Here is a 19,635-nt window from a genome sequence, read left to right on the forward strand (position 1 = left end):
GTGAACAAATTCAACTTAATTATTAAGTTACAACTCTCATTGCATTTATACAGGAAACACCAAACAAGACCTTCCCTGTTAACCCATATTCTTGCAGGACCTCCAAAAACACATGCCATGAGCCACGGCCATAAGCATTTTCCAGCTTTACACACATGTAGACTAGGTTATCTTACTGCCTTACACCCTCTGGCACCTTTGTCAGCTGCTTTACTGTTCCACAGGCAGGATGGAATCTACACTGTAGCTTTGACTCAACTATCAGATGGATTTTTCACTCCAGCACCCTTGCATATTACTTACCTGGGAGACTGAGGAGTATGATCCTGCTGTAGTTGGAAAACACCATCTGGTCCCCATTTTTAAATATGTAGACCGTCACACCAGCTTGCCATTCTAAGGGTGGTTTGCTCACCCTTCATGCAACATTAAAACACACGCTGCCATGGTGTCCCAACAATGTCCAATGTTTTGAACATCTCCAATTGGATTTCTGAGGCTATGGACCACCATAGTGACTTCAGCAGCAGTGAGGGTATTCCCCCCAGCTGACGTGTCTAACATAGGAAGACATGTCCACCAGGTTGTAGAGTTCCTCAAAGTGTTCTTTCCATTCCAGCTTAACAGAGAATGGCAAGGTCATGCCTTTCCTTCCTGAGATAGTTTGCCAGAACAACCTTGAGGCCATCTGATAGCCTTTCTTCATAAATACAAATCTCACAACAAAATTATAAAACTGTCAAAGTGTCTTGCTGACAAACCTAATTTTAAAAGTTTGCTGTGACCAAAGCATCTTAAAATAGTCTGTGTAAATGAAATTATGAATAATCTTGGTGTTCACTAATTCATGTAGCACTGTTATGTTTCCATTTTTAATTTTTTTTAGGCAGCATTAATTTTTCACTTACTGAACAGAACTGTCAGTGAATCAATTTAGCATTTGTGCTTAGTAAAATAAATTAGGTTTTTCTTGATGACTGAATACAATTCTTTATCATACACTGAAATCACCCATTTGTTGTTACATTGGGGTGAACACCCTAATCACTCAACCCCCTTTACACTTTCAGCAGCATAAATAATTTCAGGATTCTGCACCATGTTATTTTCTCCATCCATTTACATGTTAGTGTGCTAGGTCAATCTATGTGACATTTCTGTTGACAACTCCCTCAGTACTGACTTAAGACATTAAGGCCATTGTATTCTGCATTTTGCAGTCTTCATACTTCCCTCTGTTTATAAGTCACATTAATAGTCTTACCGAATCGTAATTTGATTTGCTTTGGCCAACCTGGCAGCCAACAATATAAGAAAATATTTTTTTCATTACAGCAAGGGTAGGCCTCAAAATTAACAAAAGCCTCTGGACCCGCTGAACATATAGAGCAATGTACCTTTAAACAGAGTAGGGAGCAAAACTAGGATTTCCACCCAAGAGACTCACTAACTCAAGAAAAGCCATCTCAGTTTAAATACCAGCTGGCAATCAGTACTCCAAGCTGCATGACTGGGTGGCCCCAGCTTCCCGGGCTCTACATACAGGTGATAGAGCAGATAACAAAAAACACTACATATATTCTTAAGATATTACATAGTAGCAAATAAATATCAAGTATGTACAAAACAGGCAAAAGAAAACTAAAAACAATGACATTATTTAAGCAATGTACAAAATTATATTTAAATAATGATAAAAACATTAAATAGACAAAAAAATTAATTGACCCAGGTCAACAACCCAACCCAGCTTCATTTAGACATGTTTTCTTTAACAATTTAATTCTGTAAATGATACAAATATTACTTAAAAAAAGCATGAAGGGTGTTAGTTCTCACTTCTCTAAATGGAAAATGGTGTCACTTTTAAGCATTTGTTTGTCCTTTTATTATGATTTGAAATAAATGATAAACAGTGGTAAGCACAGCATTCACAATTACAGTACATGGAGAAACAGTTTCAGTAATGGAAAACTGCAGAAACACAAGAACAACAGAAATCTTTGGCTTATTGTGCAATACTGAAATTAATTTTATTCCTTAAAAGGCTTATAATTGATTTTTTAAGCAAATTACTATATAAAAATTTTAAAGGTTGCTTAGTTACTTGTAACCAAATCAAGTAATGTTTGGCTGTTGTAATGTGTGCAGGGGGAAAACACTGAGCAATGATTAAATTAAAGGCAATAGAAAATGTTGATTTTTGGTCAGAAGTGTAAAGGATTGAGGAGGATGATTATTCATGTACATTTTGTAAATTTGGGCACATTTACAAAAAAAAAAAAAAAGGTTATTTTTCTTTTTTTTTCTTTTTTTTACATTTTTGATAATATACTTTTAAATTACAGGAAGAGCATCCCTCCCCGGGTCAATATTATGAAGGTGTATCACGTACTGCCTATCTTCCAGACTCTCCAGAAGGCAGAAAAGTTTTAAAACTCCTCCAAAGAGCTTTTGATCAACGCCTTATTTTTACAGTTGGCGTCTCTTCAACTACTGGGAGACGTAATGTTGTGACTTGGAATGATATTCACCATAAAACCTCAAGATATGGAGGAGCAACTGGGTGAGTACAAAACCTGAAACCAAGTTGGTTTGGTTGTAACTTTAGTTTACCTTCATTTAGTATTTATATTCCTAGGAAATAACATTTTTAAACTTGTTATGCTTGTTCTTTTTTTAGTAAGAATATATGCACGATTCTGACACAATTGAAAAATAGAGGAAACCTTTCTTTTAACTATAAAATCAGCATGCTTTATAGCAATTTTGAGTTTCCTTCTGAACTAACCACAGACTGTTACTTTAACAGCTAAACATACTAGGAAAGTGCGAGACATTGTCATTCAATTGGGCTATACCTGTACATTCTAAACTTTTGCTTTTACTTAGGAATCAATGTATTACATTAATGTTTTACTCACTGATGTTTGCATTTTTTTTTAAATTAGTCTACGTTCCTTTCATCGATCCAACCAGATTTGCTGGCATACTGAATGGGCACAAGCAACAGCTGCCATAAAACCGCTTTACGTTCTTTGTCTTTTGTTAATTTTAACACAGATATACAAATAGTCTCAAAATGAAATCTGTAAACATTGGAATAAATCTGAAAGTAATGAGCATTCTTCTGTTACAAGTAGATGAATGGAAAGATTAACAAGAGTTTTGTATTCCATAATGGGATTTCATGATTTAACATGTTCAGACATGTGTTTTTCACCTTCTGCAACACACTCACATTTTGCTTTGTCATTATGTTCTCAACAAAAAGGATGTTTAGATTCCTTTGCACCAAAACCTGTTAACATTTGTTGGTTACACCAGATAGTAATGTCAAATAGACTGCATATAAAATCATAAATGTTCTTGGTCTCTTCCTAGGTTCTTGTTGAGTTAAATCTCATTATTGCCTTTTATTACCTCACTATGTCTCATTCTTCTTGTGGGCTTAAAATGGCAGCATGCTTAAAATGGCAGCATGGCCTATTCCCATCCAGAACAGACTATTTTTATTTGTCACAACACAATGCTTATAGCACATTTCTCTATTATCTTGTGAGAATCTTAAAGAAGATAAGAGTATCAAGGACAAGAAAGACATATGTTTGAATACACATTGAACCCTGCTGTAATCTTAAAGTCTGGCATAATATTTTCTTGGGAGATCTATTAGCACTGGTTGGTACAAGTGCTTGTTGTTGTTGTTGTCCAAAACAAGTAAAAGAGAAGATTATCAATCTTGAAAGGGTTAAATAGTGTTTTTTTTTTTTTTTAATCATGTGAAATTGGCAAATTGACTGGCCATTTGATTGTTACTGTTGGAATGATGAAACACATTGTTATTCTTAGTTTACATAATATATTGCAATATTAATTTGCCATCAGGTTACAGATAAAACAAAAACAAGAAAATCCTCCTAAAGCAGTATTTACAGATGGATTTCAAATTAACGCAGCAGAAAATGATGCACGTATTTCTATGTTACCTTTTGACATACAGTATATTACATCTAAATACAGAAACAACTGGCGAGGGTTTGGATTCTCACAGTTCAGCACAGTGAGAAAAAATGTGCAAATAATGTAATTTCAGTTATCAGTATAAAATATTTAATAGGCAGTAATGTTCTGTTTGGTAGAACAAAAGTAGAGCTGTTAAAAGATTTGATGATTTTTTGTTATCTCAGGAATAATTAGCAAAGGTTTTATTTCAATGGGATTCTAACAGAAATATCCCAAAAAGATGTTCCCATGAAGGAGGTGTCTGAAGGCATCTTTCACGAGGTTAGTCTTGCCATTATGTTTTTACAGTCTACATGGACACAGAGGGGCATTTATATGACCTGTACAGTTGAGTTAAATTAAGACTATATTTTTCACATATTATGAAAGAATATCAGACATTTCATACTTGTGGATGTCTTCTGTTCATTGCCTGAAAAACTAATTAAAAGGTTGTGTTTCCAGTTTTCCTGAAAATTGTGTTGTACTTTTAAGACACTTGAGATGTGTACAGTACTGTGGATGTTTTAATGTATGGTAGAGAAAATCGAGGCAGTTGCAAAGGCAAACTTTCTCTTATAAAAATCTCCAACTTGCATGCAATAGAAGAAACATTTTGATGAAAGGTTGTAGTGTTTGAATTGTTTGAAGAATACAAAAATATGAGTAATATATCAGAATGTCTTGATACCAAGCACATTTCATACTTGAAATATTGTATACTTCAGAAGTAACTGAAATATTATTTTGTAAGGGTGTGTTTGACAGGAACATCTGTGGCCACTGCATGGGTATCAAAGTCAGAATGAGTTTTGCTGCTACGGATTCTCTCCACAAATCGTAAGCCAGCAATAGAACTGGAAGCTGGATAGATAGTACCATCCCTCTCTTTCAATCATACCTAGTTTTAAAAGAAGAAATGGTTAGTGAAATGCTCATGAAAAGTTACAGTATTTCATTGAAATCACATGGATTCTCTTGGCTCATGTGGTCAGTTGGTGAGGTCTCACTTAACATATTCCATCAGGTTATTGAGGAGGACCATTAAGCCATTATATAAAAGGAGAAGAGAAATTCACATTTAAGTTTGCATAAAAGCATTTTCAGAAAGTAATACAATAAAATAACACTAGTACTTGATCTTTAATTCTGGAATAATACTGAACTTATCCCATATGTGTAATGTGAGTGAAAGGCCAAATCATCCCATCACAGAGAAGACATGAGTAAGGGAAGGTGAGGAATGGTAAGTCAAGCAGCCATTTATTGTTTGCAGAAAATATACGGTAAATTCACAGCTTTGTATATTCCACAAAAAACAGAAGCCAACTGTGAATTTCCATTCTTATTTGGAAGAGAGCTATGGAAAGATACACAATTAAAATGTAGACACGTATGCAAAATTTAATGACGCTTGTTTGGAAGAATGACTTCATCAACCTGAGCCTCACCTTTGTTTTATGGTATTACTGGATGTCCTTGGGCTTTCCTCTTTCACTAGACGTAATGTTAGTCATGCACCCTGAACTTTCCTGTTTTTAAAATCTTCGGACACTGTTGTTACATAAGATGGGACACTGCGATTGAAAGAGACATCTTCTCTAATATCATACTGTTCTTTGCACCGCTGTGGAAAGTTTCAGTGCTTCAATTTAAAACTTGTACAGAGTGGAAAACAACAAGATAATTTATTTAATGGCAAATTCAAGCTGCTAGGATAATATTTAACATCATTACTGCATTTATTAAATTAAGTCAAGTACACATTTATATTTTTTTAAGAAAAATTCTGGTATAATATGCAGCAAATGGCCTTTTTTTCCAAAAGAAAATTTGTAAAGTGAATTTCCTCTAAATGAAAAGCATCTTTTAAAAATTATGATTTTTATTTGTTTTCTAGTTATGGATACCCTGATCCTGGTTACCTGATGCGTGTCCAGGAAGAGCTAAAAGCAAAAGGAATTTACTAAGAGAAGGAGATGAAAGTTCTGCTCCAAAATTCTCATGTACAGCAGTCACATAGCAGAACTCAAATGAAGTAGGTGTAGTTGAAAATTGCATAACTTAAAAATTATATTAAATTAAAAACACTAGTGCATTTTGTTGAATGCATACATGTTGGCACTGGTAAATCATATACAACACTGCTGTCAAATTTAAGTGTATACTTAACTTACTACAGATTTCCAGCTGAGTAAGTCTGTGTCCTGAAAGCCACTATGAATGTGTTAAAGAGCTCCATGGTCATTAAACATCAAGCTTGAATTTTACTATTATGTACTGCAGAGGATCTCTGCACTTTCACATGTATATCTATTTATCAGTTCTAATGCTCATTTGATGCATATGGTATTTGTAAATATGTACATTTTAATAGCATTTAAGTTTGTAAATTTTGTTTTGTGGAGTTAAGCAAGGTTTTATAATTTTAACTGTTAGAGAATAATAATCATCACAGTGTTGCATGTAAATGGCATCATTTATCCCTTAATGGAAAGTAACAATAAATGAAGTGTAATTAAGCAAGTTTGTAACATAGTTAGTTGATTTTAAAACAATAACTGATCAGCAAGTTTTGGAGCAAGAATATTTGTTTTTATAAAAGGTAAAAAATGTTAGCTGTTCCACTGAGAAGAACATTGACCCTGATATAAGGAAAGCAGGTCCAGAAAGAACTCAGTTCATTAAATCTGCATTGTTGCTTTACTGATCTTGTCATCCATAGTTTTATGCACCTTTACAGATCTCATTTACAAGTGGGATATTTAACATATTAAGAAAATAACCTATTGTAACAAACTTTGCTTTCATAACATACATTCAAAACAAGCTCATTTTGTGTGTGCTTTACACATCTGAATGCCATTCTGAATCTTTTTTTCTTAGTGTTTTTGAAAATTAAAGTGGATCACAAAAATACATAGTAGACGCTTTGCAGCAACATATAAAATTAATCTACAATAATGTTGTGTATTTCTTCCAATATTCACATTTTGTTCTATAATATTCTGAATTTGATACAGATTAAATTAGGATTTTTCCCTCACTGAGCTACAAAATTGTTTTCCATGTTAAACAGAAAATGTACTGAAATGAGAAGAGAAACTAAACATTTTCTGGAATAACTTTCACAAAAAGTCTTATTTTAACAGTCTCAAAAACAAAACGGCTTGTGTAGCAAGGTATTGCAACTGGCCAACCACATTAACTACTTGCTCGGGGCACTTTTACCCACAGAGGTCCTGGTGGAGCAGTGTCTAATCAGGCCACCTTTAGAAAGGCTTTTTAAGGCTGAGGTCACAGCAGGACAGAGGCAACACTTAGACAATTACCTGTACATTCCATAATAATATCCTGCAACATCACCAGAAGTAAGGATTGCTGCAGGCTGCTATGTCATGTGCATGTGTCTGTGTTAAGAAACACTAAGGATTCCAATTGCACATCAGAAGACCACTGTCAGGCTGGTGCAGGTACTGCACAGCTGAAACTGCCAGCGGACACAAAGCCTGCATTAGTGAGGGACAGGCTCCATGCTGCTGGCCTTAGAGCAAGGTGACTTGTCAGAGGCCTGCTGTCTGAAACTTCCAACATGACCCAAACCTCTACAGCAGCGCCACGGTCACAACTGTCCTGAGGAATGAATGCTGGTGTGTACAGGTTGTCTTCTCTCCTTACCATAATCCACAGAGCACTTTTGGGATGCCCTGGACTGTAACAAGCAGACACAACGCTTTAGTAGGATTGGGGTAACATCCACAAGTGCAGATTCATAGGCTCACTCGCTGTGTGGACCTCTGCTATCAAACACTGGTGGCCATAAGAGGCTAAAACAGAAAATACTGAAGAACTGCAAGATGGCTGTTGTTTCTGTTCTTCCTGTTTTGTATTTGTTATTTTGCCAATTAACACTGATGCTTCAGTCCAACAAGAAGTGTGTATCTTTTTTTCATCAGTATATTAAAACGTTTCAACAGTTTACCAGAAGCAGAAGAGCACAAGACATCACATTAGAAAGCATTCAGTCCTTTTGAACTGACAGTCTGTATTTGAATTTTACCTCAACAAGTCACACAGTCTATTAATGGAACAGAGTTTAAATTTGAGAAGAAATCTCCCCTGTCCCTGTGAGGTCCCAGAATGTGTCAGAGACCTGATAGAGGTGTAAGAAGGGTGGGAGATCACAAAACCATTTCAAAGGCATTGAGAAACTCTTGGAGTACACTGCAGTCCCCATTCACTTACTCGCTGGTTAACAGGGGCAAAGCATTAAGAACCTACTGCAAGATTAAGTCAGTGGCTGCCATTAAGGATAATATTCACAAATCTACAAGGTATACCACATGGAGGACCTTTGTAGTTTAATGTAAAGGCTACAAGGTCTGAGGATTCTTTTCCACAGACTATTTGTAAAATGTCACTTAAATTATATGTGATGAAAAGTCTCATGGTCTGATAAGGCTAACAGAGATGTGTCTAATCTGAATACTTAATAAATGTGGAGGAAGTCAGTCATGGTCACAGCAACTAGGAGGAGGTTTGGTGGTGGTAGCATCGACTAATGGGGATAACTCTTTCCAGCAGGAATTGGCGATAGTTATTATAACTGACTGAAGCACGATTATTTTGTTTTATATTTGTAATTAATTTAGACCACTTTGCAGGGATCTGTTATAATGTTGATGCTAAGAGATTTTCTGTAGATCAGTGTCAAAAAAGCCAAATTAAATCTACTGTGATTCAACAGTAAAATGTGAAAACATTCAAGGGGGTGAGTGTATAGGCTCTGTAAATTCAACTGAAATATCAGTGGCAGATCTCAGTTGCTGTCCTTGTGCTTTCCCCAATTAGTTTGGCTCAGCTAGAAGTTTTCACAGAAGAATGGATACACCTCGAACCACCACAGCCTACAGACTTAATTACCCAAATGATTTACTAATGCTATTACTGCCAACAAACCGAAACAGGAGAACCTTAAAACAGAAAGATGACTTGAATGTTCTGTTGTTTTATTGTTTGTTATTCCGTTTGTGTGAGGGGCTGATTTACAAATACGATTTGGGTGCCAATGTAAAGCATTTTCAAGATGCTGTATTTTACCAGGGAGCATATGCAGGATAAAACGTAGGCAGCTGGCTATGGCATTAAAGACGACTGTACAGTGATGGACAGGTGTACATGGATGTTGCACAATCACCAGAACCAACAAAACATACAGTATGTTATTTGAGAAACTTGACACAAAAAATCCATTCATTGTCAAAATGAGTGCTTTTGGCATGGTCACCCTTAAGGAGGCCCAGGGTGTCATTATGTTCCACACAGTAAATTCCCACATTTGTTCAGACCGCATCAGTTATATTACAGTTTACACTTTATAATTCAGCATATACATAAATACATACCTTGTATAATGCTGTGATCACATGAAAATGTTAACTGATGAAGGGAGAGTTTTGTTCTTTAACAAACTTCAGTTTATTGAAAGAAAACCTTTACATAAGCTTCTATTTCCATCACTAGTAAAAAGCCAGAAAAAAACCAGATTTGATTGCAAAAGAAAGCAAACAGCTGTAAAAACCGAATACTGAAAATATTTGGCCTCCATTTTTGTGGCAGTATTTACATTATGTACAGTACTTTCATTTTTTCCAATACTCTGTTTCTAAGGCACCAAAGGCTAAGTAGCATTTTATTTTATTGTTACTATTCTGTGCAAAAGGTACAAAAAAAAAACAAAAACAAAAAAAAAACACAGTTGACATTTTAGTATTGGAAACCAATTTCAAATGAAACAGCTAAAACTACAAAACCAGATGAATGCAGGCACACCAACAAACCACTTCAATCAAAGAGGATCTAAACTTTATTTTAACAAGTGCCCTTCATGGACACCACTATCATGACAGTCCAAGCACACAACATGAGAAATCCAGACAAAGAAAGCATTTGGCTCTCTGCTGCTGAAGTCACTTATACAAGTATCGTGTAATCGAATAATGGACCGTGTGTTCTGATTTTCACTCAAATTATGCGGAAGTAAAAGGCCAAAAATGCATCACAAAGTCGTGGGTAAAAATTTTACTTGTGGTAAACACCAAAATAAAATACAAAAAAAACCCCACAAAAACAAAAAAACTTTATCTTCACATTAAGAATTAACGTTATTGCCATTCTGTGTTTTGTCACTTTTTAAATATTAAGCTGTGGCCAAACTCTTGTCATAAATACAAATATGTAAATCAGCACTGTTCATTCCTAAAAAAGTATTTTAGGAGATCCTCTTTTCCTTGAGGCGGTACTCTGAAATGGAATAAGTTTACTCAAAATGATTATTCTGCCCTGAAGTCTGCTTGCTGTGAGCCTTTCTGATTGGTGCATCGTGAGGGGAGACACGTGCAATTCATTAAATAGCAGTGACTTCAATATTTATACAGATACAAACTGAATGCAGAGTCACATACTAGGCTACTTGACTAGTCCTACTGACAAACAAGGTCAGTCATGTGATTTTGGTGCGACACATTTTCATTATAAATACATTTTCCTATTTTAAATATTTCCCAGTTAGCTGCAGGTGAGAACACCTCCTTGTTTTTATGCAGAATCAAATCAAATGAGCAAATATAATGTTTGTACATATAAACAGTGTATGTTTAGAGCATTATTGGGAAAAATAACTCTCAACCTTTATATTCCAAAAATATTTATAAAAACCTGAAAAGTTGGCTTTGCATTTTCTTGTCTTCAAGTAAGCAATCTAACGTGGAAAACTGCCAAAACAAAATCAGCATGACAATTCAAATTGCTGCAGCTGGCTTGTTGCTTGAACTGTGTGGTAAGTGATTTTGTTTCAAGTTCATGTTACATTTTCATGGCTGTTCCAAAAGTGTTCATTTTTATGAAACAGTAAAACAAAAACCAGAGTCACATTATTCACTCTTTATACCCAAATGAGAGATTGAGGCAGGTATTCAGAAGTGCTAGTGAAATGACAGTTACATGTAAATATTACAGTGGTGTGTAAGGGCAGGAAATGTGTGCAAAGCTAAATAGAGAGCGAGAACGACACAAGAGATGCAAGATACACATGATGGGGTGCTGCTGCCAATGAGTGGAAGCGTACACTGTTGCATGGTTTTTATTTGTAAGTATGGAAAATTCACATTAAAATAACAAATGAAAGTTCAGTACAGTACTAGCAGCGCACTCAATTTGTATACATGCATACATGGTATGCATGTGTTGTGTGCAGAAAGCTGTTGCATTCACTATGCCCCGTTCTCAGATTTCTGAACTTTATTATAATCTTATGGAATCACTTGACATATTGTATATGCGGTTGGACGCTGCCCAGATGGACATTATGCTGCATGCTGCTGTATTCTTATGTAAACTAATGCTACATTCATGTGCTCTCAGATGGTAAATATGAGCTTTCAAATCAGAAATTCTATGCGAGTGCCCCACCAACCTGCAAGTCAGACAATTCAGACAAAACAATTGTCTAAGTTGTGACATAACACTGACCTTTCGCCTTAGTCAATTTTTGGTTTAACTGAATTTGGAGTGTAATGATACACATTTAATACATATTTTTGCTCTTTATTTCCACAAAAAATGGTGTTTATCTTTAATTTCTACTTGTTTTCCACAGACCAAGTTGCAAATCGACAGGAACCTTGCGTTTCTCCAAATACCCCAAATGGAAACCCCACATGAATGCAATAAAGTGGCAATGTGAAATGTTACAACTTAGGGTTCCGAATAGTTTACGGCACATGAACACAACATTACATTAGCACAGGGATCTTCACTCATAGTCCTGGAGGGCTGCAGGTTTCAATTCTAACCAGTTTTCTAATTAGAAGATGGTCCTTGCTGATAACAGTACTTCATCCAAAACAAATTTTCTTTTTATTGCAGAGTTTCCTTTTCTGAGAACATTATCCATGTTTCCTGGACCAAAACAAATGTACACTTCACGTTCCTCCCATTTTTTCTCTCTCATTTATTTCTAAACATTTTAGTTATGTAGATACTGTACTTCATAATGCACATTCCCAATTGTAAATGGAACCAAGTTAGCTGAATGCTGGCAGTTTGTTATTTGCATTTCATAATACACTGGTGGCTGGTTAAGATGGTAGGAAACAATTCAAACCTAAATTCATCTGCTTAAAACTAAAATAGGAAATTAAGGGTTCTGAATCGTAACAAGGGAGTTAGATAAAATTAAACCAGAAAAACATTGTTTCAGCAAATAAATGGGTCCTAATGGTTGAAGTGAAAACCTGCAGGTACTGTGTGGCCCTCCAAAACCGTGAGTGGTGATCCATGCTCTACAATGTAAATAAAATTGTAACTTCAGTTTTCAGGTCTTATATGACTAATCCAAAAGTAGAAAAAAAATTTTCAAACTATAAACAATATGTTTGAAATGGCACTCATCGTTTGTGTGTAAAGTGGGTAAGTTCAAGTTTCAGGTTAATCTTATAACTGGTCAAAAATTTGTACACTGTTCATGACTGTAATTGCTGCCATGATCAGCTACGGATCTTGGTGACTGGGTGAATAATGTTTACAAAAAATGCTACTTCAAAATTACGAATAAAATGGAGCGACTGTATGAGCAGAACTCTAAGGCTTTTAACTATTATACATACTTTACATTTAAAAATAAGCAGGCTGCTTAATGGCTTTAAATCTGTTATCAATAAACTGCATTAATGTGATGTCACAAAGATGAGAAGAATGAAATATATTAGTATTATCACAATAATTAAAAAAGCATTGCTGATAGTAAACATATGAAAATAAAGCTGAACTGAAATCTGGAAAAAAAACACAAAAAACCCAGTGCTCTATACTGCAAAACATCTTGACGTTTTGGGTGAAAGTTCAACAAAGCCATTAAACAGCAAATCTGTCTGCCTAGTATTTCCTAGACTTAAGGATTCCCACACACCATGCCTGTGTTTTTTTGCAAATGACTTATTATAAGCTAAAATAATAATTTATATTAAAATAAAAAATTGCTTTAGTTGAGATTTAAAATTGGTTTACCTGTTACTCTACATTTATCAACTGTTAATATTTTATTTATGATTTATGTGGCTCACTTGTGAATTGGCATTTAGTTGAAAGTCTAAACAGGGTAACTTGTTTGACAAACAGATGGTGATGAGTAAAACTGTTCCACCTCGGACATGTCTCCTACCTCAGGCATACACTGGGGCAGCTCATTTGCACACAGTTTCAAGTGCTGCCATGCTTTTAATTGTGGCACTCAAAAACGCAGGCTATGAGCAGCACAAGTATAGAACTTAACTACAAATATCCTTTGATGTGTATAGAAGTTTTTTTTAACATTTAATCTATTATTAGTACCATTTTAATCACTGTTTTACACTGCTGGGATGAAACAAACATTACATCTGACAGCCTGTCGATTTTATTGGTGCAGTCCTGGAGAGACTCTCTCAACAGGGTTCAAGGTATTCTTAACTGTCTTTACTACCCATGTCCAGAAATTGTAGAATTAAAAACTGATTAATATGGTGCCTAACTCATTGCATCCTAACATAAATAGACTGTACTTAACTTTTAAGAATAAAAGACATGGCCAAAGTCAACAAGTTACAGTCACCACACACTTGTTCCAGGCCAGTAACATATAGTATTGCTTCCATTTTGTATTTGTAAATAATGTGCACTCTAATTTTTATTACATATATTTTTTTTAAAACTAATGAGCATATATGAATAATATATGACCTAATACTTACCATCTAGTGTGGTGAGGCACCAGTGATGGAGTTTCATGGATCATCGGCACATGAATGACAAAATTGGGGTGGGGAGCTCCCCATATTGAGTGTTGAAAACCTCCTACACACAAATGACGGGCACCCTTGAGAATTACTGAGTGTCATGAATATCCAATAAATGATCGAATTGAGGGGGTTGACTCGTTTAGAGGAAACAGAAATTGTAAACTCTGCTATCAAAAACACATCCAGTGAGAGTCTTAATACTTTAGGTATGATCCAAGAATTTCTACTGCATTGCCTAATATTACCTGTTTAACTGACAAGACTCCAATTTTTGGTTCCTATTTTTGTCTTTCAGTTATGCAATTTTTGGTAAATCTGTTGTTCTAAAAATCTACATACTACTTTTCAACCTTGCATAACCCTAATATACTGAGATACAGACCAGTGATTTGTTTAGTTCTCTGCAGTGTTTAGTGATTGGGGGCACGATTAACAATAAACTTGGGCCTATCCACACTACTACATTTTTGTTTAAAAATGTAGACATTTGTCTCTGTTTCTGCTTTTTCGTTCACGCTACACTGCTGTGTTGAGATGAAAAAATTGAGGACCTTTGGAAATGCTCTCCATAGCTGTACAAAATGCAACTTGAGCATTGTAACATGGACATACAAAAATGTAGACTCTAACCACACTCTGATCTGTTCAAGCTTATTACGTTGACCTTCCCTAAATTGGATCCTGCTTATTACAAGGTCTCATTTCTTGATTAGTATTCCACCACAGAGGACATAGAAGATTGTTTTCCAATCTGATGTCTGATGTGTTGCTTACCTGTATCAATCTAAATTGTGTTTTGTACAGTTTGAATGTTGCATTACATGCACAAAAGACAAATAATTTACTGGCTTCTACAGTTTGGTGATCAATCCCGTGGCTGGCAGTGTTACCACCCCTTCAAGGATTTTTTTTGCAAATGCAGTCGTGCCCAGTGTAAGCAGACATCTATGTCGTATGTATTTTTGGTCATTTTAGTGTGGATGGAGACACTTTCGTAAACGATGTGAAAATGCTGGTATGGATGGAGATTGCTTTTAAATGAAAATGAAGTAGGGTCAACATAGCCATAGTTTGTACTTGCATTTGAGCAGATACAACAGCAACCTAAGGAATATTAAAAATGTCCTCAGTCACTATAGTATTACAACTATACAATGCAGAAATGATGCTCACTCTTAAGTAAACAAATTTCATAGGAGACACAGCTGGTTTCACTATTAAGTGTCAACAAAATGTTAATTTTCCATACTATGAAAAATTGAATATAATGGGTTTCACCCTCAATACTGTGGAAAAGTTCACAACAATGCATATTACTAGAGATGATGCAATATCTTCTGTCTTTAAATGTATTTGTTATTTCTGGAAATTGAAAAAACTGTCAAAATTTAAATACAAAACTGTAAACTTTTTGGATTTTTAGAGTCATAACATTCTCAAACCTGCTTCTATTTTGGGATTACAGAGAGCCGTTGCCTATGTTGCCAGCCCTAGGCAGGGTGGCACTCCATCACTGGGCCCACTCAAGAACACACCCACAATCACTCAGTGGCCAGTGGGGACCTCAGCATTTTAAGATACAAAGTGTACTGCTCTTTCAACAAGAAATGCAAAATACTTATCAAGGGATTGTGCTAGAGAGGTGCCCATTCCTGCAGGTAACTGTAGACATAAAGACCAAAAAACTTGCATTTTTAGGCTCAGTGTTTAAAAATTAACTTATTATTTAGTTACTTTTCAATAAAGGTGGGAAGAATACTTAAATTCAGCCATCATTAAGCTAGTGAAGAAATTACCATAGTTGTTTTTCCCCTCTTTCTTCAACTCAATGTTCACATGACTCTACTGTCTAATAACAAAGTGTTATAATTTAAAATATAACAACATTAAAAGTACTTGGGATAGAAACCTTGTAACCCTTGTGGGATTTCTAAATATATTTAGATACTTAATAGTGTATTGGATCTTAAAAATGATTAATTTACCAGCTCAAATTCCAGCTCTGAGACTGAAGAAACCTATTTAGGCATCACTAATAATATGCCATTTCCTATTTTCCTATTACTAATCACTCATATTTTTGCTCATCCAGTGGCAGTCTGATTTCCTATAACTCGGAGTATTTCCTTATGGATGCTGAAATCCTGGGTATTTATGCTTGTATCTCCAACTTGACCATCCTCGTACCTGAGGACAAAGAGAAAAGCACAACTTACAGTAAATTTCCTTTTCAGAGAAATATGACTGGCAAATTGACACTTTTATATTAACAAATAACTATGTTGCTTTTTGAAGAACTAATTTTTGGCACATTAGTAAGATAACATGAAAAAGACATGATGACAAAACAAACATATTAGTCTTGACTTTATGTTTAGCCACACCATATCATGGAATACTTTACATCTATTCATACAGAAATATACTCAAGTCAGTGCTTTCACTGTCAGCTTTTTCCTTGCTTACAGCAAATGAAGAATGGGATTAAAAAGTCTGCAAAGACTGCCAGAGTTCACCGTACAATTAAATTATGTTTTCGTATTCTGATCTTTCAATCATGAAAGGTTCAAATAACAAAAAGCAAAAAATTACTTACACAAAGAAAAACCTTGTGCAGACATGATCTGTATTAGGAACTACCCATATATCACCATGTTTGTGCAGATCAGGAGAAGTAATAACTGCAATTAAAAAGAAACTAGTGTCAGTCTGACATTTCCCATACAGAAATGACAAGACCATTTTGTCCACAGTCATACCTTCACATAAGGCTATGCACTTCAAATTGCGACTTTGCAAAAATTGTGGTTGGAATCCTTTTTTCTGCAACTAAACACAAAGGAAATAATTCAGCAAAAAATGTCACAAACGTTTTACACTTTAAAGCAATTATAATTTTCTTTCATCAAAACTGAGGCAACATCATACATTCTTCCAAAGAATTAAGACAATGATTTTAAATGGCAGAAAAAAAATTACCAAGATTTATATTACTATATAAATCTACTGGCAAAATGTAAAGAGGCAACATCTGTAGTAGGGATGGTTAGAGCTTCAGATGCAGAGAGAATAACAGTTGCATTCATTTATTCAGCAGCTGAACATCTAGATTATATACTGTATTATTGTAGTATTTCCCTCTACTTACCCTTTACCTGTTTTCTTCAAGGGTAAGTGTACTCGTCAAGTTCATTACCGGGGTGGTCTACTGTTGCACTTTAAGATTAACACACACATACAGTGGGTATAGAAAAGAATCTTCCCCTTCGAAATATTCCCATTTTTTTGCTTTACAGCCTTAAATGAAAATACACACAAACCAATATTTCTTCCCAGCTTTACTTACTCAATGCAACCTATAACATCCAATTGAAAGATATCACAGCTACAGTTCAGAAAAATTCTAAAAAAATCAAAAACAAGACATACTGAGATTAATAAAGGATCACCCCCCAATGTCAATATTTTGTTGAACCACCTTTGGCTTTAATGACAGCCTTAAGTCTGTTGGGATACTTCTCTATCAGCTTTGCACATCTAAATTGAGCAATATTTGCCCACTCCTCTTTACAGAACTGTTCAAGGTCAGTTAAATTGGATGGTGAGTGTTGGACTCCTATCTTCAAATCTTTCCACAGATTTTCAGTGGGATTTAGGTCTGGGCTCTGACTGGGCCACACAAGGACATTCAGTTTTTACTCCTTCGGCCACTGTGTGTTCAATTTTGCTGTGTGCTTTGGGCCGTTGTTGTGTTGAAAGGTGAACATTCTGCCCATCTTTAACTTTCTGGCAGAGGGTAGCAGGTTTTCCTCAAGAATTTTTCCTTCTACCCTAACGAGACCCCCAGTCCCTGCGGCAGAGAAACACCCCCACAACAGGATGCTGCCACCTCCATGCTTTACTGTATGTATGGTGTGCTGTGGATGGTGAGCTGCATTGGATTTCCGCCAGGTGTACCGTTTGGTATTGAGGCCAAACAGTTTGATTTTGGTCTCATCTGACCATAAGACCTTTTTCCACTTGGCATTAGAATCTTCAAAGTGCATTCTGGCAAAGCTCAAACGAGGCTTAATGTGGCCTTTCTTGAGAAGTGGCTTTTTCCTTGCGACTCTCCCGAACAATTGTGGAGTACTTGTGAAATTGTTGTCACATGCACACAATGACCACTCTTTGCCATAAAATCCTGTAATTCCTTCAAAGTGGCCATTGGCCTCCTGGTAGCATCTCTTACCAGTTACCTCCTTACTGTTCCATCCAGTTTAGAGGGATGACCGGACCCAGGGAGGGTCCTAGTAGTACCAAACACTTGCCACTTCTTTATTATGGACATTACTGTGCTCCTTGGGATTGATAAAAGCCTTTGAGATTTTTTTTGTAACCATCTCTCCTGCCTTATGTCTGTCCACAACTCTATCCCTGAGATCTTTTGAAAGTGGCTTGCCACCCATAGTCAGTTGTACTACCAAGCAAGGGAATGCTCCTGGAACAGCTGTTTTTATGCTCCACTAATCACACGGATTACAATTGATCACAGGTGGAAGCCAGTAACCATGGTCTGCAATGGAAATGGTGGTTACTTACACCTGATTGAGTTTACAAACATTGTTTGGGGGTGGGGGGTGATCCTTTATTAATCTCAGTATTTCTTGTTTTTTATTTTTTTAAATTCTTCTTAACTGTTGTCTTTCACTTGGATGTTATAGATTATATTGAGTAAATAAAGCTGGAAAAAATATTGGTTTGTGTGTTTTCATTTAAGGCTGTAAAGAAAAAAAAGGAATATTTCGAAGGGGGTAATTCTTTTCTATACCCACTGTACATAACTATACGCATACACAAAGAAACTCAGCAGTGCCCTATGAATGACAAACACACAGCTGGTTAATCTCTACCACTTTAAACCACACAAGTGTTTTAGGAATAACACAGCCTGTCACTCTCTCGGCACTTCAAGAGACTTACCGGCATGAACAACATACGATGTTAATGATATCTCAGATCTAAATATTATTTTTGGTCTACAAGAATACATTTAAACATACAAAAGCTCAGCACTCTTGACTATAGGCCATTTATCAGCCAAGAATGCCTTACTTTATGTACTGTTCCCTACTATGGGATGGAGCTCTCACCTGCAGCCTTAATAAATCTCACAGCACAGAGGTAATGGCAAACCTCCGGCTGCACCAGGTGCTCAAAGAAATCTACCTAATTACTTCAATCACTCTAGACATTAAGACAAAACATAGAAAGTTAAAAGCAGCATGGGATTTATTACAGGAATAATAATACTACCAGTGGAACAAAGAATAATAGACGATAGAATTGTGAATTTCCCCTTGGGATTAATAAAGTATCTATCTAATAGGACTGATAGTAAAGTCTGGATATATATAGTCTTTAGAAAAAGCTTACAAAAACTTAAAGATGACTAGGATGAATGTTGCAGGGGGCTTATGATCTAGCACTCGTCGTTATTCATTAGATGCTTTTCTGACGATCAGATGGAAACAGCTGCACGTTGACGTCGCTCTGTTCTCTTCTGACATCTTCATCCCTTCTTCCTTCATCCTTCCTCTATCGCTCCTCAGACGAGGCATATTTATTCTAAAATTCTACCGGGGGGTTTTGCAAGATGTGATTGTTAGATATTCTGATTGACTGGCTGTCGATATGATGAATGATTTCACTGTCAGTTTTCCTAAACAATAAAACTTTTTTGATGTTCTCTGAGGTGTCGGCAGGTCTTCCTTTCCCAGGCTGTAAAATAATTAGATGACCATCCTTTCTCAGG

The 19,635-nt window shown here is 35.8% G+C and overlaps 2 protein-coding genes across 3 annotated transcripts in view; one reads left to right on the plus strand and one right to left on the minus strand.

The window, feature by feature from the left end:
* Positions 1 to 19,635, plus strand: part of si:dkey-3h3.3 (uncharacterized protein LOC100144568 homolog) — a 34,235-nt gene that overhangs the window by 10,481 nt on the left and 4,119 nt on the right. The window contains exons 3-4 of one of the 2 annotated variants that reach the window (XR_003716758.2): positions 2,349 to 2,566; positions 5,906 to 6,043. Coding sequence is in view for 1 of the 2 variants with exons in the window: in XM_028805631.2 (XP_028661464.1) it covers positions 2,349 to 2,566; positions 5,906 to 5,975 (288 nt within the window). In the remaining variant the exon portion in view is untranslated. Of the gene's footprint in view, positions 1 to 2,348; positions 2,567 to 5,905; positions 6,956 to 19,635 lie in introns of those variants that run through there. The other variant, XM_028805631.2, reaches the window with a different exon arrangement.
* Positions 9,460 to 19,635, minus strand: part of parp8 (poly (ADP-ribose) polymerase family, member 8) — a 196,691-nt gene continuing 186,515 nt past the window's right edge. Inside the window, exons 24-26 of the mRNA XM_028805630.2 lie at positions 16,601 to 16,670; positions 16,438 to 16,522; positions 9,460 to 16,028 (exon numbers count right to left, since the gene is read on the minus strand). Coding sequence (XP_028661463.1) covers positions 15,926 to 16,028; positions 16,438 to 16,522; positions 16,601 to 16,670 — 258 coding nt within the window. The 3' untranslated portion in view covers positions 9,460 to 15,925. The remainder of the gene's footprint in view (positions 16,029 to 16,437; positions 16,523 to 16,600; positions 16,671 to 19,635) is intronic.

The sequence above is a fragment of the Erpetoichthys calabaricus genome, chromosome 7, assembly GCF_900747795.2.
Source record: "Erpetoichthys calabaricus chromosome 7, fErpCal1.3, whole genome shotgun sequence".
NCBI classification, from domain to species: Eukaryota; Metazoa; Chordata; class Cladistia; order Polypteriformes; family Polypteridae; genus Erpetoichthys; species Erpetoichthys calabaricus.